At 42.9% G+C, this 23,895-nt stretch overlaps 1 protein-coding gene across 1 annotated transcript in view; it reads left to right on the top strand.

Moving 5' to 3' along the window:
• Positions 1–9,531: 9,531 nt before the first annotated feature.
• Positions 9,532–23,895, top strand: part of FBLN7 (fibulin 7) — a 355,887-nt gene continuing 341,523 nt past the window's right edge. Inside the window, exon 1 of the mRNA XM_073545161.1 lies at positions 9,532–9,919. Coding sequence (XP_073401262.1) covers positions 9,845–9,919 — 75 coding nt within the window. The 5' untranslated portion in view covers positions 9,532–9,844. The remainder of the gene's footprint in view (positions 9,920–23,895) is intronic.

Genomic DNA, 23,895 nt, shown 5'->3' with positions numbered 1-23,895 from the left:
AGAATTGAGGGTGAAAAGATCATTTTTGTGGAAAAAATATGATTTTTTAATTGTATGGCTTTATGTTATAAACTTCTGTGAAGCCCATGGGGGTTCAAAGTTCTCACCACACATCTAGATAAGTTCCGTAGGGGGTCTAGTTTCCAAAATGGTGTCATTTGTGGGGGGTTTCCACTGTTTTGGTACATCAGGGGTTTTCCAAACGCGACATGGTGTCCGATCTCAATTCCAGCCAAAAACGTCAAATGGCGCTGCTTCCCTTCCGAGCTCTGCCATGCGCCCAAATAGTGGTTTACCCCCACATGTGGGGTATCAGCGTACTCAGGACAAATTGCACAATAACTTTTAGGGTCCTGTTACCCTTGGAAAAATAAGAATTGAGGGTGAAAAGATCATTTTTGTGGAAAAAATGATTTTTTAATTGTATGGCTTTATGTTATAAACTTCTGTGAAGCCCATGGGGGTTCAAAGTTCTCACCACACATCTAGATAAGTTCCTTAGGGGGTCTAGTTTCCAAAATGGTGTCATTTGTGGGGGGTTTCCACTGTTTTGGTACATCAGGGGTTTTCCAAACGCGACATGGAGTCCGATCTCAATTCCAGCCCAAAACGTCAAATGGCGCTGCTTCCCTTCCGAGCTCTGCCATGCGCCCAAATAGTGGTTTACCCCCACATGTGGGGTATCAGCGTACTCAGGACAAATTGCACAATAACTTTTAGGGTCCTGTTACCCTTGGAAAAATAAGAATTGAGGGTGAAAAGATCATTTTTGTGGAAAAAATATGATTTTTTAATTGTATGGCTTTATGTTATAAACTTCTGTGAAGCTCATGGGGGTTCAAAGTTCTCACCACACATCTAGATAAGTTCCTTAGGGGGTCTAGTTTCCAAAATGGGGTCACTTGTAGGGGGTTTCCACTGTTTAGGTACATCAGGGACTCTCCAAACGTGACATGGCGTCCAATCTGAATTCCAGCCAATTTTGCATTGAAAAAGTCAAACGGCGCTCCTTCCATTCTGAGCTCTGCCATGCACCGAAACAGTCGTTCCCCCCCACATATCAGGTATCTGCGTACTCAGGACAAATTGCACAATAACTTTTGCAGTCAAATTTCTCCTGTTACCCTTGGTAAAATAAAAAAAATTGAACCTGAATTATTTTTTTTATGAAAAAAAGTTAGATGTTCATTTTTTTTAAATATTCAAAAAAATTCCTGTGACGTACCTAAAGGTTTAATAAACTTCTTGAATGTGGTTTTGAGCACCTTAAGGGGTGCAGTTTTTAGAATGGTGTCACTTTTGGGTATTTTCTATCATATAGACCCCTCAAAGTGGCTTCAAATGTGATGTGGTCCTAAAAATAAAATGGTGTTGTAAAAATGAGAAATCGCTGGTCAACTTTTAACCCTTATAACTTCCTAACAAAAAAAAATTTTGGTTCCAAAATTGTGCTGATGTAAAGTAAACATGTGGGAAATGTTACTTATCAAGTTTTTTGTGTGCCGTATCTCTGTGATTTAAGGGCATAAAACTTCAAAGTTGGAAAATTGTGAAATTTTCAAAATTTTTGCCAAATTTCCATTTTTTTCACAAATAAACGCAAGTTATTTGAATGAAATTTTACCACTAACATGAAGTACAATATGTCATGAGAAAACAATGTCAGAATCACTGGGATCCATGGAAGCGTTCCAGAGTTATGACCTCATAAAGGTACAGTGGTCAGAATTGTAAAAATTGGCCCGGTCATGAACGTGCAAACCACCCTTGGGGGTGAAGGGGTTAAAGGGATCCTCGGTACGGAAGTGAGGGAATATCCACTCTGTGCTTTGCTACTGACCCCAGGCCTCTCTTAAAGGGATTTCCGGTCTGAAAATTATGGTAAATCCCTCAACGCTCTGATTCTCACCCCAGGCTTTTATTAAAGGGATCATTGGTATGGAAGTCAGGGAAAATCCTCTCAGTGCTCTGGTTCTGACGCCAGGCCTCTCTTAAAGGGATCCAGAGTATAGAAGTTAGGACCATTCCACTCAGCGCTCTGGTTCTGACTCCAGGCTGACGGGATGATGTGGGATATTAGTGGTAGTTGTCCAGTGGCTCTGGCTCACGGGATGATGTGGGATATTAGGGGTAGTAGTCCGGTGGCTCTGGCTGACGGGATGATGTGGGATATTATGGGTATTAGTCCGGTGGCTCTAACTGACGGGATGATGAGGGATATTTTGGGTAGTAGTCCGGTAGCTCTGGCTGACGGGATGATGAGGGATATTTTGGGTAGTAGTCCGGTAGCTCTGGCTGACGGGATGATGAGGGATATTTTGAGTAGTAGTCCGGTGGCTCTGGCTGACGGGATGATGAGGGATATTTTGGGTAGTAGTCCGGTAGCTCTGGCTGACGGGATGATGTGGGATATTAGGGGTAGTAGTCCGGTGGCTCTGGCTGACGGGATGATGTGGGATATTTTGGGTAGTTGTCCGGTAGCTCTGGCTGACGAGATGATGTGGGATATTAGGGGTAGCAGTCCGGTGGCTCTGGCTGACGGGTGATGTGGGATATTATGGGTAGTAGTCTGGTAGCTCTGGCTGACAGGTGATGTGGGATATTAGGGGTAGTAGTCCGGTAGCTATGGCTGACGGGTGATGTGGGATATTATGGGTAGTAGTCCGGTAGCTCTGGCTGACGGGTGATGTGGGATATTATGGGTAGTAGTCTGGTAGCTCTGGCTGACGGGTGATGTGGGATATTAGGGGTAGTAGTCCGGTAGCTCTGGCTGACGGGATGATGAGGGATATTTTGGGTAGTTGTCCGGTAGCTCTGGCTGACGAGATGATGTGGGATATTAGGGGTAGCAGTCCGGTGGCTCTGGCTGACGGGTGATGTGGGATATTATGGGTAGTAGTCTGGTAGCTCTGGCTGACAGGTGATGTGGGATATTAGGGGTAGTAGTCCGGTAGCTATGGCTGACGGGTGATGTGGGATATTATGGGTAGTAGTCCGGTAGCTCTGGCTGACGGGTGATGTGGGATATTATGGGTAGTAGTCTGGTAGCTCTGGCTGACGGGTGATGTGGGATATTAGGGGTAGTAGTCCGGTAGCTCTGGCTGACGGGATGATGTGGGATATTATGGGTAGTAGTCTGGTAGCTCTGGCTGATGGGATGATGTGGGATATTATAGTGAATGTGGCTATGTGGAGTGGTCGGGGCTTTACACTCAGCTTTATATATATAGAAATAATCATTATAGTTTGATATAACTAACCGTAGTTAGTTACTATGCCCGGGCAGCGCCGGGCTCTTCATCTAGTACGTAATAAAATAACTAAAGATTTAGATAATTTTTCAAAATTTAACAGTGTAGTATAGTTACCTGAGTAGTTCTCCAAGGTCCATTTTCAGTTGCACGATATTGCCATTCGCTACAGGGAGATTTTATTCCTAGACTTGTTCCACATTGTGAAATAGACACCACACACAGAAATGAGAAGGGTAAAGGGATTCTAGTTTGGGTAGAGTCAAGTTTAATCCAGAGAATAACTGTCTTCACTAAAAATGTTGGGAATTGCTCTCTTAAAGTGGGTGTATACACCACTTCTGCCAGCAGGGGGTGCCAAAACACTGTTTTATGTGTGACTACATTTCTAGTCAGAGTTTGAGAACAGCTAGGCAATTTCTGCATTGTTAAGCACACTACCCAAGCCCATTTCCCTTAAGGTAATGTCACACTTAGCGATGCCCCAGCGATCCCGACCAGCGATATGACACGGTCAGGATCGCTGGTGCATCGCTAAGTGGTCGCTAGTGAGCTGCCACACAGGCAGATCTCACCAGCGACATCGCTGGGGACGGGGGTCGCTACTTACCTGTCAGACGAGGCGATCCTGACGTCCTCCTGCCCGCGTCCACGCATCGCTCGTCAGCGCCACAGGAAGCGCAGCAGGAAGCTGATAACGAGTGATCAGCGATAACCAGCGGGGGAGCCGGTCGGATGTAAGTATCAGACATAGCGATATCGCTAGCAATATCGCTGCTGCGTCACAAAACCAGTGACGTTATAGCGATATTGCTAGCGATATCGCTTAGTGTGACTGGCCCTTGAGCAAGGAATTGGCCACACTTTAAATATCACTAAAGCATACTGATCATTGTAGATATAAAGCTACATTCAGATAAAAAATGTGTAATAGAAACACTCATTTAATAAAATTCCAATTTTTATTTAAACATATAAAACAAGATGCCTCATACCATAGAAAGATCAAAGTTTAGCGTATACACAAGTTTTGGGAACATAGGTACAATGAGGGACATATTTTATTTAATATATATATCTGTCCAAAAAATATCTTTTCTGCATATATCAGAATAATGGGAATATTTCCTTATAACTCTAGCAGAAACATTTTTAAAAAAAATTAATGAGAGACATACAGTATATATTGTTCAACATATGTACTTACTAATAAAGTGCTCCTTTTTTCTCTTTGATCATTGCAACATGCCGCATGGCCTAATTAATTATGATTCACATAATATGTCTTCAAATTAACGCCACAATGTGAACAAATGGTATAGCGGTAAAACCGCATCACTCAATAAGTTGTACACTTGGGATACAAAAAGCACACTAAAGTGGCTGCAACTGCTATTATTTGCAACAAGTAGATGATCAAAAGGAATTATCCACATCCTATTTTGTATATATACTCATAAGAGAAAATTTCCCCATAACGTACTCCTATTGTCCATAAAATGTTGCAATTTGCCACATAGCCTGCTTACAAATTAATGCCCCAATATAGATACATGATATAGCGGAAAAAAACACACCATTTAATGAGTTGCATATTTTGCACAAAAGGGAAAGCGCGCTAAAGCAGCTCCAAATACTGCCATGTGCCTCACACAATATTGAGCCTTATCGTGGACATAAGAAAAAGTACATAAAGACGGCTGCAAATGCTGCCGTTATACTGCACATAAAGCTGAACCCAATCACGGCTCACCACCAAACATATAAATAGCACTATTAGTGTCTCATAAATACATATTACCTGCTCCCAGCACTTGCTGCGTACAGATGCCAAGTGGCCCGCTAAAACTCTTAAACCCCGACACGCGTTTCGCTGTCAATGCTTCCTCCAGGGGGTATGTTTAAATAAAATTTGGAATTTTATTAAATGAGTGTTTCTATCACACTTTTTTGATCTGAATGTAGCTTTATATCTATAATGATCAGTATGCTTTATTAATTTCTGCACTGTATGGTTTAATTTCATCATTCTTCTAGCTGTGGTATAATATATGCACCATATAGGATTTTTTTTTGCTACTTACGTGTTCACTGTGTGGAAACACTGTATTGCACTGCCACATGATCCAATGTAGTTTGTTCTTTGGGCACCTTGAGAAGACAGCAGGGTTTGTTTCTAAACTGTGCTATCCTCGGTATACACATTCATTCTTTCCTAAGGCACGTGCACCACTGAGGTTTCCCATGCAGGGAGTAGGCCAAGCTCTTTTAGGTTTCATCCTTTTGTGAAGAACCCCTCACTTCTGAGGTAATGCATTGTTAGCAATTTAAGGGGTGGAAACTGTCTCAATAGTCATGAAATGTATGAAAAGGAACCAACATCAGACCAGGATTTTAGCTCCTAGATGACGTTAACGGGGCCGAGAATGTAAAACACCTTTTAGATGACCACGCAATATTACTGTGAAGAAAGTCTTCTTGGATGGGTGAACCTCTCTATCAAGAGGGTTTATACACTTTGACATGAATCTTTTAAGGAAAGGGGGGACTGACTCTCCTTAAAGGGAATCTGTCATCATGTTTTTGCTACCTTATCTGAAACCAACATGATATAGGGACAGTGACCCTGATTCCAGTGATGTATCACTTACTGAGCTGCTTGCTGCAGTTTTGATAAAATTCCTGTTTCATCTGCTGCAGGTTTCTGAATGCTGATCTCTGTATAAGCTTGTCCACAAAACTCATTGGTAGCTTTCTGTGTACACTGTGCATAGGCAGAAAGCTTTCAATCAGGAGAGGTGTTATAAAGAGCTCATAAATATGGAGGACTACATAGCAACAGGTTTACTAGTTCTCTGGTGATAATTTCCTGTTGATTAAACAGTGATTTTATAAAAACTACAGCAAACAGCCTAGTAAGTGATACATCGCTGGAATCAAGATCTCTGTCTTTACATTACGCAGCTCTCAGATTTGGTGGCAAAAATCTGGTTACAGATTCCCTTTAGAGAGACAAGATAAGTAAGGAGTCTTATTGGAAATGCTACATGGGAGAATTGTGAAAATCGTTTCCCTGTCAGGAGGACAGACAACTGTTTTTCTAGTGCACCTTAGTCACCATATATGTCAATGTCCTATCTTTGCTTTGAAACATGACTATGGATATTAGACAAGCCAGACACCCATCAACAGGCTGCTGTTTCAGGGTACTTCGCTCGCTGTCTGTAGACTATTTTCCCAGTTCAATTTGCAAGGGTCAAGCATTATCTTCAGCGGCTGCATGAAATTAGACTGGGAAAGTGTCACATGGCACATGCACACAGCTCACATGCTGACACCAGCCAGTGATAAATCCCATATCCTCTCACTTACTGGTGTCAGCAGCATGGTGCCTGGTATTGGTGGAGATTCATCTCCATGGTGTTGGAAGCATGCAGCTGAGGGCGGAAGATATTTAAACGAGTAAGAGGATAGTGCACATGCTTTGATTATGACTGCACATTTGACCTCCTTCTTGTATTTTGTCTCTTATTATTAGTGGAGACACAAGGGTCAGTGGGTGCTCTCGTCCGCTGGCCTGGCTGTCTTTAGAAAAACCACATGGACTAGGGCTTATCTCACTAACATCCCATACTCCTTTCCCGTAGGCATATCACTAATCAGACAACACAGGGTGAGGGTAACAAAGTGTGTCAATACTTTATTGAACCACCAATAGACAACGACATATGGTACAGATCCAGCAAGTACATAAGATGCTGCAAATGACCGTCTCACCCTTCCGCTGGCTCACCGGGAAATAGTACATCTGCAACTCTGCTCCCACAGAGAGAAGGTAACGATAAGTTTAGGAAACTGACAAAGTACACTGAGGTATGTAACCAGGTGACCTGATTGTCCCAACCTGGATTCTCTAAACATCTTTGAGGGCTTAGCAATGGTCAAAGGAGCAGATCTGTAGTCCTCCAGCTGGGGCCATGGTCCCTTAAGCTGATGCCTGTAGATTGTCAAATCTGTATTCCTCCGGTTGGAGCCATGGTGCCTTGGCCACTGTCATATAGATTCTCTTTAAACAGATGCAGATCCTCCATTTATAGTTCACAGCCATTATTCAAGCATTTTTCCCAGAGGATTGGAAGAAGGTGGGAGGAGGTCATCTCTCATTGTAGGTAAACAGCAACCATTCAACAATTCACAAACATCAATTCTATCTACAAGAGTTAACGCTCAGACTCATATGAAAAATAAGCTCATGTCCCTGGGCCTACTAAATATACAGCTTGCATAATTAAGAATAAATGCTGTCTCATCACCTTATTGCTCTCTTTGCATACCTTCATTTCTTGACCCATCCTCACACACCCCTGAAGAAGCTGGGTGAAACATGTCCAGCTGTGATTAGTTTGCTGACCTTATTTTGATTAGTTACATTGTTATTTTGCTTTTCTCAAATGTCAGTTCATTATAGATAGTGGCTATTTTCCTATCTCCGCTAATTATGTGGTACTACCTGATGGGTTAGCCGTCTTTTCTACAGTGCTGTTCTAGTCAGTGGCATAACTAGAGTCTGATTTGCCCTGGTGCAAGATTTAGGCCAGGGCCCCCCACTTCCTGAAAAAATTATATATTAAATATATATCTGCTCTCTATACTGGTATATATGTCCCTCATTTTGATATTTGTCCCTCATTCTGCTGCTGTTCTTTAATGTATAGAAAAAAAATAACCATTATACTCAACAGGGCGAACATAGAAGTCACAGGGCTCCATAGCAGAAGTATAATGCAGCCCCCATAATCATCCATTTAATATACTGCACAGCCCATAGTCATCTATAAAGTATAATGCACAGCCCAAAGTCATCCATAAAGTATAATGCACAGCCCATAGTCATAAAAAAGTATAATGTGCAGCCCATGGTCATCTATAAAGTATAATGTGCAGCCCATGGTCATCTATAAAGTATAATGCACCCCCATATAATCCATAAAGTATAGTGCACCCCATTGTGATCCATAAAGTGTAATGCTCTTCCATAGTTATCCTTCAAGTATAATGCAGCCCCATAGCCGTCCATAAAATATAATGCACCCCATAGTCATCCATGAAGTATAATGCACACCATAGTCATCCATAAAATATTATGCACCCATTATTCATCCATAAAGTATAATGCACCCCATAGTCATCCATAAAATATAATGCACCCCATAGTCACCCATAAATTATAATGCACCCCATAGTCATCCACAAAATGTTATGAACCCCATAATCATCCATAAAATATAATGCACCCCATAGTCATCCATGAAGTATAATGCACTCCATAGTCATCCATAAAATATTATGCACCCATTATTCATCCATAAAGTATAATGCACCCCATAGTCATCCATAAAATATAATGCACCCCATAGTCACCCATAAATTATAATGCACCCCATAGTCATCCACAAAATGTTATGAACCCCATAGTCATCCATAAAATATAATGCACCCCATAGTCACCCATAAAATATAATGCACCCCATAGTTATCCATAAAATATTATGAACCCCATAGTCATCCAAGTACTAGTATGGATGTACTGATGTAAAATAAATAAATACTCACCTTCCCTTTGCTCCCCCGCCGCTCGTCATCTTGTGAGTTGTGAAGCCGGCAGCTGACTTCGGTGTGCGATGGGAGCCTATCCCCTCCCCTCACTTGTTTTTTGCTTATAAATCACTACATAGGCAAAAATATCATTTCTCTTGTCAAAAGATCACAAAGGACATGTTGCATATTGTTTTTGCACTAAAATGCGCAATTTTTTGTGATTTTACATCTCTCTTACCACTTTTGACATATGGGTGGGAAAGTTTGCATGGTCAACCAGACAAGTACAGTAGCTTTACTCTGACATATTAATTTGTTGCACATGCTACTCCAGTAGAGGGGTGGTGTAAAAATTGGATAAACAGCCCTTAAGTGTTCTATCTACAGACGCCCCAATGTTATAAACATTGTGCAACACTGAAAATGTGGCCATTATAACGGTAACGCAGCCTCAAGCACAAGTGGCTTTAATAATTCACATTGAAACCAATGTTTGTGCTCTTCGCATTCAGATGAAACACTGTATACTGGGCTCAGCGGAGACGATCCTAATGTTTCACACATCCTGTCTCTACACATGCGAGAATTCCAAGTTTTGTTGGGCTGAATGAGACGTAGCAACTTGCTCTGGCATTGTCAGATCCTGGGTACTTTTTTCCATAAGGCGTCCTTTCTCCACCTTTTAAATTTTGCTGAGAAAAATGTGGGAGGGATAGAGAAAGACTTAGTAAGGTACAAGCAGCAACTTAGGTGTCAACAGCTGGAGAGAGCTGTGTGTAGTAGCAGTCAGGGGCTTGCACACTCAGAAATTTGTACACTCCAATGAAGTTTTGATCTTGCAGCACCAGTGGTCATGCTGCCTCATTCAAATATATGGGTGTGCATTGAAGACATCTGCTAGAGGAAAGTTCACAGAGGAGAACAGACTCAGAAGAAGCTCTGTGGTTTTCATTAGCATCCAGTCTGAGTACATTTTGCATTAGGGACTTGTCAGTATGACCTCTGGATTACAGTACAGTCTACTTTTCTTCCTTTGCGTTACCAGCTTTCAGGAGTCACATGCATCTCAGGTAAGAGATTCCTTCTAAACCTTTAAGAAATCTGCCGATTATAAAATTGAAATTTATAAAACCGCTTTCGCACGTATGTCAATGTTTCCAGAGGCGCTCGGAACTGGAGATAAAATGAGATAAAGTAGTAATCATAGGGGGAGATATTTTTCTTCGTCTTGTCGGTTTTTCCAGGATACTTTTATCCTTTTCCATGGCTAATGACAGAGAAATAATGATGGACTTGATAACAAGGTATAATGGTAGAATCTAGGTAAAACCGTTGTCTAGCAAGCTCCTGCTCCGTTTTCGTGGTACCTTGTACATATTTTGCTTGTACATCGTCGCACGGTAGCTGTTACTTTTTTACTACTTTGCTAATCTTTGTATGACACAGATGATTGGTGTCTGCTATACTTTAAGTTAAATATGTATGTTTTGATACCTACTTACCAAGTCCAGATACTCAGGGGATTTTCCATCTGGATTTTTTAGAGAGAAAAGCCATTGTTGATGAAATTTCAAGCACAAGATGCTGGGAAAATTCACAGCGTAAACTTGGAAATCTGGAAATTTGTCAATTTGTGCTAAGGATTATTGCATAAGAAATTCAGTTATACCACCCGTTATATGCTAAATTCACATTGGCTACATAGAGAGCGCCATTGTGTGGATATCGGATTCCAGTCTATTCTCAGACAGTCCGTTGGCTGATCTGAATTATGGAATATGTAGTAAAGTATGTTATGTGCAGCATTTCTGTTGCTGATATTAATAAAACATGTTGTCTGATCATATCATTCTCCTGACACCTCCAACAAAAATCTGATTTTGTAAGAATTCTGCTGACAATTCGTCTGCTGCTGGGGAAATGTAGTATTACGTGGTGGTCATTCTTCGGTTTAACCCAGGGTAGTGTTGGTACAGTGGCGGACAGATGGCTACAAATATGTTTTTCTGGCAAATTAAAGTGACAGATGTGCCGCAGAAACCTTTGCTTCCTGCTTTAACCGCTACTTGGTTAAACATTGTCATTATAGCATCCGGCTACCAACAACCTAGAAGTCGAAACATGAATGAGATTGTAGCTGTCGGCTACCAGTATACTAGAACAGCGTCAGGAAATAAATAAAATGGAAAGAATCTCTGAACCTAGACAGCCATGGCACACAAAGGGTGGCCGAAAAAAAAAAAATCACAGCATTGAGATACTACAGCACAATATAGCGAAAGACAATGTAGCTACGATGTAAAAAGATGCTGCAACACAGAAATCACAGCAACCTGCTGGTCAGAGCGCCACCATGTTCAATTTCATTATTTTGTGGTGAATCACTGCTATATTTTAATATTTGACCACACAATCAAGGCCAAAGTCACCATGTAGTCCCTACTCTTAACCTCAAATACCCTGGAGTAAGGAAGTTCATGCTTGCAAATTTGGTGCATCCATATCACTCTATTAACCAGAAAGTCAAAACGTCGCCTGCTGAGATCAGAAATTACAAAGATGCAGGGAGCAGTCAAAAATCTATTGGGGCATGCAGGTCACAGAAAGATGAATAAAGTGGCACCTTGATCTCTACAATCTGATGTCTTATTCCAGGGAGATCCATATTTAAATATAAATGAGCTGTTAAGATCTATGGGTCGGACACTGATCTCCCTGAGATTCTCTCTCCAAAGATTACTTTACCAGTGTGAGACATGTAGATCAGGAAAGCAGACTGCCAGTCATTACATGTCTTACTCTGGTAAGGCTCCCTTTCATCTAAAATAACCTTTGGAGGCAGATTCTAGAGGAGATCTATGTCCGGCCCATAGATCTTAAAAGCTCATTTGCATATAAGAAAAACATGGATTTCTCTGCAATAAGATATCAAATTGCGGATATCAATGTATCTTTTTATTCAGCTTCCTATGACTTATATGCCCATATAGACAACTTAGGAGGGTTGATCCTACTAACAGATTCCCTTTAAAAACGACTTTCAAATGTACCTGAAAGGGAACATGTGCGGTACCAGCGATGCCCCTCATAACAACAGCTAAAATAGCACAAAAAGAGGACTTAAAAATCCTGCAATAACACAAGAAAACTCCCCTCATAACAACAGCTAAAGTTCTCTATTACAAGAGCCAGCAGAGTGCCATGTCAAAAATTGTAACAGATTCAGAGGTAAATAATCTAATATATAAAGCTCAATGTGTGTATGTATGTATGTATGTGTGTGTGTGTATGTCCGGGATTGGCATCCGCACCGTCGCAGCCACAGCCACAAAATTTGGCACAGTCACACGTCTGGACCCCGAGAGCGTCATAGGCTATGCTGTGAGGCGAAATTTTAACCCCGCGCGACCCAATTCACCAAACAATTTTGCCCCTATCTACATAATGGGGAAAAAGTGTGTGTGTGTGCAACAAGCCCCGCCCTTCATTATGATGTCACAATGGTTGCCATGGCGACGCTGATTCATCATAGGTTGCAATGGTGACTGTTATGTCATAACGGTTGCCATGGTGATGATGTCATAATGGGTATATTGGCACGGGACTATGGGATGGAGGATGTGTGATGAGTGTATGGGCACTGGACTATGGGATGGAGGATATGTATGACGGGTATATGGACACGGGACTATGGGATGAAGGATATGTATGACAGGTATATGGGCATGGGACTGTGAGATGAAGGATGTGTGATGGGTAAATGGGCACTCGACTATGGGACGGCAAATATGTATGATGGGTATATGAGCATGGGACTATGGGATGGAGGTTGTGTGATGGGTATATGGGCACTCGCTTATGGAATGGAGGATACGTATGATGGGTAAATGGGCACGGGCCTATGGGATTGTGGATGTATGATGGGTATATGGGCACGGGACTATGGGATAGAGAATAATTATAATTTGCTATAACTGACCACAGTTAGTTACTATGCCCGGGCAGCGCCGGGCTCTTCAGCTAGTCTAATATATAAAGCTCAAGTGTGTGTATGTCCGGGATTGGCATCTGCACCGTCGCAGCTACAGCCACAAACTTTGGCACAGTCACATGTCTGGACCCCGAGAGTGTCCTAGGCTATGCTGTGAGGTGAAACTTTAACCCCGCGCGTTCCAATTCACCAAACAATTTTGCCCCTATCTACATAATGGGGAAAAAGTGTGTGTATCAAGCCCCGCCCCTCATTATGATGTCATATTGGTTGCCATGGCGACGCTGATGTCATCATAGGTTGCAAGCCCCGCCGCTCATTATGATGTCATAATGGTTGACTATGGGATGGAGGATGTGTGATGGGTATATGGGCACTGGACTATGGGATGGAGGATATGTATGACGGGTATATGGGCACGAGACTATGGGATGGAGGATGTGTGATGGGTATATGGGCACTGGACTATGGGATGGATGATATGTATGACGGGTATATGGGCACGGGACTATGGGATGGCGGATATGTATGATGGGTATATGGGCACGGGCCTATGGGATGGTGGATATGTATGATGGGTATATGGGCATGGGAATATGGGATGGAGGATAATTATAATTTGCTATACCTAACCACAGTTAGTTACTATGCCCGGGCAGTGCCGGGCTCTTCAGCTAGTGCACAATATAGTGTGTGAAGCCATCAACACATTATATCTACAGAGCTTTCATGACATTGAGTAATACATCCATAGGCATTATTATGGAGTTTGTCCTCCCTTTGCAGTTAAAACAGTTTTCACTTTTTTGCATATTTTAAAGCCCAAATTCCAGAGAAATGAACTCCTATAGCCTGAAGCTGAAGCCAGTGCAGATGGAGAATGTTCTGTACAGATCCCTTGGTGTGTATTGGCTCCGGTCACTGTGCAGTGGCCATTTGGGATTCCTGCAGCTCAGCTCCCACAAAAGGATTAAATAGCTGTGAACAGCTGATCAGTTGAAGTGCCGGGTGTCAGGTCACTACCGTTCTGATATTAATGATCTGTTTTAAAGACTGGCCATAGATGTCATAGTCTTTGACAACCTCTTTATTGAGACATTTGAATAGGTAAATACTGTATAATTATCACTGTGACAGATCACTGTCAGCTAGCTAGACTATATTGCCACTGTAGATCATGGAGAGAGTAGTGGTCAGCTAATGATTGCTTCCTGTGACGACTCAGCATTTATTCTTAATTAGGCGAGACATATTTCTCAGTAGGCCAGGATACATAGGCCATTTTTCATATAAGACTGAATGTTGACACTTGATGTTTGTTGCAGCCTATTGTGCTATAATAATATTCACCATCCCATATCATCAATAGGGACAAAGAGGCATAGGCAAAAATTCAATTAAAAACTAAACATTTTATTATCAGTATTAAAAATAAATAAATAAGACCTATCACAAGGAATATCCTCAAACAGGATAAAAATGGCTGGGATCTGGAAACAGGGGCCAGTGATAGTAGGAAATGCAGTTACAGACCCTATACAAACAAGTGACCTTATCAAATTAATATACTATGGTATATTTACAATAGCAGCAAAAAATAAAGTGTATAATGCCAGTCCTGCTAAATCAAACAATCATATAAGGATTTCATTTCCTGTGGTCACAGAGTAATACAGTGGGGAAAAAAAGTATTTAGTCAGTCAGCAATAGTGCAAGTTCCACCACTTAAAAAGATGAGAGGCGTCTGTAATTTACATCATAGGTAGACCTCAACTATGGGAGACAAACTGAGAAAAAAAAATCCAGAAAATCACATTGTCTGTTTTTTTTTCATTTTATTTGCATATTATGGTGGAAAATAAGTATTTGGTCAGAAACAAAATTTCATCTCAATACTTTGTGATATATCCTTTGTTGGCAATGACAGAGGTCAAACGTTTTCTGTAAGTCTTCACAAGGTTGCCACACACTGTTGTTGGTATGTTGGCCCATTCCTCCATGCAGATCTCCTATAGAGCAGTGATGTTTTTGGCTTTTAGCTTGGCAACACGGACTTTCAACTCCCTGCAAAGGTTTTCTATAGGGTTGAGATCTGGAGACTGGCTAGGCCACTCCAGGACCTTGAAATGCTTCTTACGAAGCCACTCCTTCGTTGCCCTGGCGGTGTGCTTTGGATCATTGTCATGTTGAAAGACCCAGCCACGTTTCATCTTCAATGCCCTTGCTGATGGAAGGAGGTTTGCACTCAAAATCTCACGATACATGGCCCCATTCATTCTTTCATGTACCCGGATCAGTCGTCCTGGCCCCTTTGCAGAGAAACAGCCCCAAAGCATGATGTTTCCACCACCATGCTTTACAGTAGGTATGGTGTTTGATGGATGCAACTCAGTATTCTTTTTCCTCCAAACACGACAAGTTGTGTTTCTACCAAACAGTTCCAGTTTGGTTTCATCAGACCATAGGACATTCTCCCAAAACTCCTCTGGATCATCCAAATGCTCTCTAGCAAACTTCAGATGGGCCCGGACATGTACAGGCTTAAGCAGTGGGACACGTCTGGCACTGCAGGATCTGAGTCCATGGTGGCGTAGTGTGTTACTTATGGTAGGCCTTGTTACATTGGTCCCAGCTCTCTGCAGTTCATTCACTAGGTCCCCCCGCGTGGTTCTGGGATTTTTGCTCACCGTTCTTGTGATCATTCTGACCCCATGGGGTGGGATTTTGCGTGGAGCACCAGATCGAGGGAGATTATCAGTGGTCTTGTATGTCTTCCATTTTCTAATTATTGCTCCCACAGTTGATTTCTTCACTCCAAGCTGGTTGGCTATTGCAGATTCAGTCTTCCCAGCCTGGTGCAGGGCTACAATTTTGTTTCTGGTGTCCTTTGACAGCTCTTTGGTCTTCACCATAGTGGAGTTTGGAGTCAGACTGTTTGAGGGTGTGCACAGGTGTCTTTTTATACTGATAACAAGTTTAAACAGGTGCCATTACTACAGGTAATGAGTGGAGGAAAGAGGAGACTCTTAAAGAAGAAGTTACAGGTCTGTGAGAGCCAGAAATCTTGATTGCTTGTTTCTGACCAAATACTTATTTTCCACCATAATATGCAAATAAAATGAAAAAAAAACAGACAATGTGATTTTCTGGATTTTTTTTTCTCAGTTTGTCTCCCATAGTTGAGGTCTACCTATGATGTAAATTACAGACGCCTCTCATCTTTTTAAGTGGTGGAACTTGCACTATTGCTGACTGACTAAATACTTTTTTTCCCCACTGTATATGTATATAATCAAAACATAAAGCACATTAGTGCATACCAATAATCACTGCTACATTGGTGAATCATTATTACCTAAAACAGGATGTCTTTCCTGGCCTCTGACAGATCCCAGCCGTACCCCGACAGCGCTGTTTCGCCTGACCGGCTTCCTCACACAGGGGCATGTGACATGGGAAGCCTGGTTGGGACAATTGGGTCGCTTAACCACATTCAGCAATGGACAGTCAGCTTCCTAACCTTTTCTCTGTGGGTTCCCTCCAAAAGCAGGGTGCCACTGTTGGAAGCCCCAAAGTCACAGCTGCTCTAATCCCGGTGAGCCAGCGGAAGAGTGATACTCTGTAATTTGCACCATCTTGTGTATTTGCTTGGACTGTTCTATATGTTATTGTCTGTTGGTGGTTTAACAAAGTATTGCCACTCTGTTTTACCCTCACCCTGTGTTGTCTAAGTAGGATATTGCCCACGGCTAAGCAGAGCGGGCTTTCAGTGTGTTGAGCCCATGTCCATACGGTCTTTCTAAAGACAGCCTGGCCAGTGGACGAAAGCACCCACTGAACATCGTGTCTCCACACTTCCCTATTCTCAGTACTTGATACCAGTTTCTTTGGACAAAGTAATTTTTATGAAGTTTGCTAGCAACTGCATGTAATAACTTAAAAAATGTATAAAGTTACTAAATGTATTTTCACTTGTTATTTAATTTGCAAAAATTAGAGAACTCCTATTAGACAATAATGCAGCTCCAGTGAGCATAGTGACAATAATTGAAAAGGCATTGACAAGTTTAGGGGCAGTCATCCTTGCAAACTCCTTGGCTAGTACTTACTTGCTCGCATCCTGGACGCCTAAGAAATTAGTGGGTCACCGAAACATCATCATGTTGCAGGAGCTTCGCATTCGCAAGTGTGACCAAGGATATTGCTATTTGAGTTCTGGCTGAGGAAGTTTTCACTGCTCATGTCCAGCTGCCTCAGAGTACTGAAATCGATGCTGGACTGGAGTAATGCAAATCTTTTTGGTAATCTCTAGTACTTACCTTGTTGTGTTGATTTTGCACCCACGTACACTGCAAATTAATTTTGTGAATTACCCTCACTATGAATATTTCTCTTTATTTCTCTTAGAGAACCTCAAACTAATGGCATGTTTGCACTGGGCAATTATCACACATTACTTGATGAGCTTCATTGTAGTGACACTGCACTACCATGTATAAAAAAAACAGCTTTTTGGTCAGTTGGTCATTCCAAAATAGAGAATTGCAAAGCAGCAATTCAAAATTCTTATTTTCCTTGTGTAATAATATGGGTGTTCAGTATACAACGTGTTTGGGGGACCTCCTTCCTCAGGTGCTATTTTTACAGAAAAGTGGGCAGTGCATCCACAAAACACAATGTTTCCTGAACACGCTCATTAGCTATACATATAAAGCTGAGTGTATATATGTGTGTGTATTAAGCCATGGCCACTCCACATAGCCCTGCCCACTCCGCATAGCCACACTCACTCCACACGCAAAGTCCCGTCCACATGGCCAGTGTTGTTAGCATAGACGGACGGAGACACATTCACCTCAAAAGCCACCCTGCAAAACTCAACGGCTGCGACTTCCCATCCACTGCGAGCTATAATCAGGGCCGCCGCCTTCAGAGTATCAGTGCGCGGAAGGCACAGGCCACATCTAGCTCCATCATATCTAGAATGGAGCTGCTCCTGTGAGGCATGACATCAAGGGAAAGGGAGGAGCCTAAATTGATTACACCGCTGTGCTCATAACAGGAAGTTGCTGTGCACATGTGAGGGAGTGAGGGGAAAATAGTGGAGTGAGGGGAAAATGAGAGGTGTGAGGTGAAAATGAAGAGATGTGAGTGGAAAATGAGAGAAATGAGGGGAAAATAGTGAAGTGATCGGAAAATGACAGGTGTGAGGTCAAAATGACTGGTGTGAGGGGGGAAAATGAGAGGAGCGAGGGGAAAATGAGGGGGGTGAGGGGAAAATGAGAGGAGTGAGAAGTCAGGTGTTGCAGTATGAGGCTGTGCATAGAGAAGAGAGGCAGATGGAAGTTGTGTGCAAAACAAACGTACTTCGCATCTCTCATATCCTCCCTGTCTCAGAACCCTAAACAGCTCTTCAACACTTTCAATTCTCTACTCTGTCCTACAGTACCTCCTCCCTCTCCTCTCATTTCTGCTGAAGACTTTGCCTCCTTCTTTAAGCAGAAGATCGATACGATCAGAGAAAGCTTTGGCCCGCAGCCTCCAATGCCCCTCTTAGCCACTCAGCCCTGTTCTTCTAAAACCAGCTTCTCCACCATTACAGAAGATCAGCTCTCCACCCTCCTGTCAAGATCACACCTCACCACTTGCGCGCTTGACCCACTCCCATCTCACCTCATCCCTAACTTGGCCACAGTCTTCATCCCAACACACCTCTTCAACCTTTCACTTACAAATTGTGTCTTTCACTCACCCTTCAAACATGCCTCAATCACATTCTTTCTCAAAAAGCCCACCCTCGACCCATCCTCTGTGTCTAACTATTGCCCGATATCTCTTCTCCCTTACGCCTCAAAACTACTGGAACAGCATGTCCATCTTGAACTGTCCTCCCACCTGTCCTCCTGTTGCCTCTTTGACTGGTTACAATCTGGATTCCGACCGAATCACTAAACTGAAACTGCCCTAACTAAAGTCACTAACAACCTACTAACCGCCAAGAGCAATTGACACTACTCTGTCCTCCTCCTGGACCTGTCTTCTGCCTTCGACACCGTGGACCATTCCCTCCTGCTACAGATTCTCTCATCTCTTGGCATCACAGACTTGGCCCTATCCTGGATCTCATCATACCTAACAGACCGAACATTTAGTGTCTCCCTCTCACACACCACCTCCTCACCTCGCCCTGTATCTGTTTGGGTTCCACAAGGCTCAGTCCTAGGACCCCTACTCATCTCCATCTACACCTTTGGCCTGGGACAGCTCATAGAATCCCACGGTATGCAGTATCACCTCTACGCCGATGACATGCATATCTACCTATCTGGACCTGACATCACCTCCCTACTGACCAAAATCCCACAATGTCTGTCTGTTATCTCAGCATTCTTCTCTGCTCGATTTCTCAAACTTAACCTGGACAAAACGGAATTCATCATCTTTCCCCCATCTCACTCTACCTCTCCACCAGACCTATCCATCAATGTCTATGGCTGCTCGCTTTCCCCAGTCCTGCATGCTCGGTACCTTGGGGTGATCCTCAACTCTGCCCTCTCTTTCAAAACACATATCCAAGCCCTTGCCTTCTCCTGCCACCTCAAAAATATTTCCCGGATCCGCGCATTCCTCAACCATGAAACCACAAAAACACTAGTGCACGCCCTTATCATCTCACGCCTCGACTACTGCAACCTCCTACTCTCTGACCTCCCCTCTAGCACTCTGGCACCACTCCAGTCCATATTGTACTCTGCTGCCCAACTAATCAACCTGTCTCCCCGCTATTCCCCAGCCTCCCCCATATGCTAGGCTCTTCACTGGCTTCCTATTGCCCAGAGGCTTTAATTCAAAACCCTAACCATGACATGCAAAACCATCCACAACATGTCTTTTCCATACATCTGTGACATACCTACCCGCATGCAACCTTCGATCCTCTCAAGATCTTCTTCTCTACTCCCCCCTTATCTCTTCTTCCCACAACTGCATACAAGACTTCTCCCGTGCTTCCCCGATACTATGTAACTCTCTGCCGCAACACTTCAGACTCTCACCAACAATGGAGACCTTCAAGAAGAACCTGAAGACCCACCTGTTCCGACAAGCCTACAGCCTGCAATGATCCTCAGTCTACTGAACCGCCGCACAACCAGCTCTACACTCTCCTAGTGTATCCTCACCCATCCCTGTAGACCAGGGGTCCCCAACCTGTAGCTCGGGAGCCACATGTGGCTCGCGGTCCCATGAATTGTGGCTCGCAACTGCCTGCCACCTTGGTGCATTAGGTCCAGGTCTAGCAAACAGGTATAAAGAGCACATATCAAAATGGTATATTTTGTGAGTAGCCTTGCACAGCGGAACAGATCTGGATGCACATATACTGGTCTTAGGGGTTTAGAGATGTTTTAGGTGTGGTACACTGGAGGATGATACTACCTATCAGAGGAGATGCTCAAAGCTGGATGCGACAGTTTGGTGGGAGTCCTTGATGGGAGAATACTGAATGGGGGTATTGTGGGAACCCCTGGATCTCAGTGTACTGCTTTGGAGTGATTTCTGTGGAAAAGCTTTGGTTGACACTACTTTGAAGGGGTGGGAGCTGGATGTGGCTCACGACCGTCTCTCAGTGCTGAAAGCTAAATGTGACTCTCAAGGTCAGAAAGGTTGGGGACCACTGCTGTAGACTGTGAGCCCTCGCGGGCAGGGTCCTCTCTCCTTCTGTACTTATGTATCTCTTGTCTTACACATGTTTATTGTACTTGTCTATATTTCCCCTTTTCACATGTAAAGTGCCATGGAATAAATGGCGCTATATAAATGTATACTAATAATAATAAATGTATAATAATAATTATAATATAAGGCCACATTCACATGTTCAGTATTTGGTCAGTATTTTACCTCAGTATTTATATGCCAAAACCACGAGTGGGAGAAAATTACAGAAGTGGTGACGTGTTTCTAATCTACAGGGTGGGCAATTTATATGGTTACACCTGGGTGGGCCATTTATATGGATACACCTGGGTGGGCCACTTATAAAATGGCCGCCATGGTCACCACCCATCTTGAAAAGTTTTCCCTCTCCCATATACTAATGTACCACAAACAGGAAGTTGATATCACCAACCATTCCCATTTTATTTAGGTGTATCCATATAAATGGCCCACCCAGGTTTAACCATATAAATGGCCCACCCTGTACTTTTTGTCTGATTATTTTACTCCAAGTTTTAGCTTACAAATACTGAGTTAAAAATACTGACCAAATAATGTGTGAATGAGGTCTAAAGGAGAAAAGTGTGGTGCTGCAGAAGAAGTAGGCTGTATGCAATTTGTGCAATTTCTCTCGGGATCAACTGTTTCCAATTGTATATGGAACAGTAGTGTGAGGTGCTGCCAGAGGAGGCAACTATAAAGGACAATAGCTGTGCTGTAGAAAAATACTGTGTATAAATGAGCATGAGGTGCATGAGGAGGCTGTGTAAAAAGAAGGCACATGAGGTGCAGGAGGAATAAGTCCCCTTAACTGCCGCCGTTAAAAGTTGTATCGGCAGTCATTAAGGGATTAATATTGTGTTAAAAAAAACACTTTTGCTTCAACAAAATGTCGCCGGTTGTATTCCATGTACCAATGCGGGAGCGTTGCTATGTTCAACAGCTACAATTTCTTTTTCTTGTGCGCGTTCCCACACTGGTCCTCAGAACATAGTGCATGTGCAGATAGCTTGCCGATAGATGCTATTGCGCATGTGCTAGCACCATTTTGTTGAAGCAAAATTTTTATTTTTTTGAAGACCACAATATTACATGTGCAGGTGCAGTATTTAAAGCAGGAAGCATGTCATTGAAAGGTTCAGTGACCTGTCATTTAATCCCAGAATGATCATAATGAGGCCAGAGAACCAAAAAAGATCCCCATATCGGCACGCCCCGGAGCACCAGAATCTCATTAACTTAAAACTTCAAACACAGATTAAAAAATGAAACATAAGACGGAATTCTCCAACACAGGTATCATTTTAACCCCTTTCTGCCATTAGAAGTACTATCCCGTCCATGTGCCCTGGGACTTAATTCCCAAGGACGGGATAGTACGTCTAATGCGATCAGCGGCGCCCACGTGGTGAGCGCCGCTGATCGCGGCCGGGTGTCAGCTGATTATCACAGCTGACACCCGGCACTATGTGTCAGGGGCGGTCACGGACTGCCCCCGACACGTTAACCCCTTGTACTCCGCGATCAAACACGATCGCGGTGTACCGGGGGTTAAAGGGAAGCATCGGCAGGGAGGGGGCACCCTCCGTGCTTCCCTGAGCCTCCCACGGCAGCGCAATGTGCAGCGCTGCTGCGGGGGACTCCTTCCCTACAGGCCTCCGGATCCAAGATGGCGACGGGGGCCTGTAGGGAGCTGACTTCCTCACTGCCTGCAAAGCGCAGGCATGAGGAAGTCTGCAGAACTGCCTGTGACAGATTGCTGATCTGTCACAGTGATCTGTGATATGACAGATCAGCGATCTGTCACAGGACAGTGATGTCCCACCTGGGACTATGTAATAAAGTAAAAAAAAAAAAAAAAAAGTGTAAAAATAATTTTACAAAAATCGCTAAATAAATTAGTAAAAAAAAAAAATATTCCCCAATAAATTTATTTTTTGAAAAAAAAAAAAAAAAACTATAAAAGTCACATATTTGGTATCGCCGCGTCCGTAGCGACCCGCCCTATAAAACTGCCCCATTAGTTAACCCCTTTAGCGAGCCCCTTAAAAAATAAAAATAAAAAACGAAGCAAAAAATAATGATTTATCATACCACCGAACAAAAAGTGCAATAACGCGCGATCAAAAAGATGCATATAAATATCCATGGTACCGCTGAAAACGTCATCTTGTCCCGCAAAAAACGAACCACCACACAGCATCATCAGAGAAAAAATAAAACAGTTATAGCTCGCAGAATAAAGCGATGCAAAAATAATTATTTTTTATATAAAATTGTTTTCATTGCAAAAAACCGACAAAACATAAAAAAAGACCTAAATGAGGTATCGCTGTAACCGTACCGACCCGAAGAATAAAACCGCTTTATCAATTTTACCGCACGTGGAACGGTGTAAACGCACCCCCCCAAAAGAAATTCATGAAACGCTGGTTTTTGTTCAGTCTGTGTCACAAAAATCGGAATAAAAAGCGATCAAAAAATGTCACGTGCCCAAAAATGGTATCAATAAAAACGTCATCTCGTCCCACAAAGAATAAGACCTCACATGACTCGATGGGTCAAAATACGGAAAAATCATAGCTCTCAATATGTGGTGATGCAAAAACTATTTTTACAATAAAAAGCGTCTTTTAGCGTGCGACAGCCACCAAACATAAAAACCGCCATAAACAGTAAATCAAACCCCCCGTTATCACCCCCTTAGATAGGGAAAAATAATAAAATAAAAAAAGTATGTATTTCCATTTTCCCATTAGGGTTAGGGCTAGGGTTAGGGTTAGGGCTAGGGTTAGGGCTCAGATTAGGGCTAGGGGTGTGTTGGGGTTAGGGTTGGAGTTATAATTGGGGGGTTTCCACTGTTTGGGCGCATCAGGTGCTCTCCAAATGCAACATGGCGTCTGATCTCAATTCCAGCCAATTCTGCTTTGAAAAAGTCAAATGGTGCTCCTTCCCTTCCAAGCTCTGCCATGCGCCCAAACAGAGCTTTACCCCCACATATAGGGTATCAGCATACTCAGGACAAATTGCAAAACAACTTTTGGGGTCCAATTTCTCCTGTTACCCTTAGGAAAATAAAAAATTGGGGGCAAAAACATCATTTTTGTGGAAAAAAATGATTTTTTTATTTTCACGCCCAGGCGTTATAAACTTCTGTGAAGCCCTTGGGGGTTCAAAGTGCTCAACACACTTCTAGATAAGTTCCTTAGGGGGTCTAGTTTCCAAAATGGGGTCATTTGTGGGGGGTTTCCACTGTTTAGGTACATTAGGGGCTCTCCAAAGGCAACATGACACCCGCAAACCATTCCATCAAAGTCTGCATTCCAAAACGTCACT

This window comes from Dendrobates tinctorius, unplaced genomic scaffold, assembly GCF_039654945.1.
Source record: "Dendrobates tinctorius isolate UK_male_01 unplaced genomic scaffold, ASM3965494v1 ptg000140l, whole genome shotgun sequence".
NCBI lineage: Eukaryota > Metazoa > Chordata > Amphibia > Anura > Dendrobatidae > Dendrobates > Dendrobates tinctorius.
Note: the sequence above shows the minus strand (reverse complement) of the source record. Positions and strands in the feature narration are given on the sequence as shown.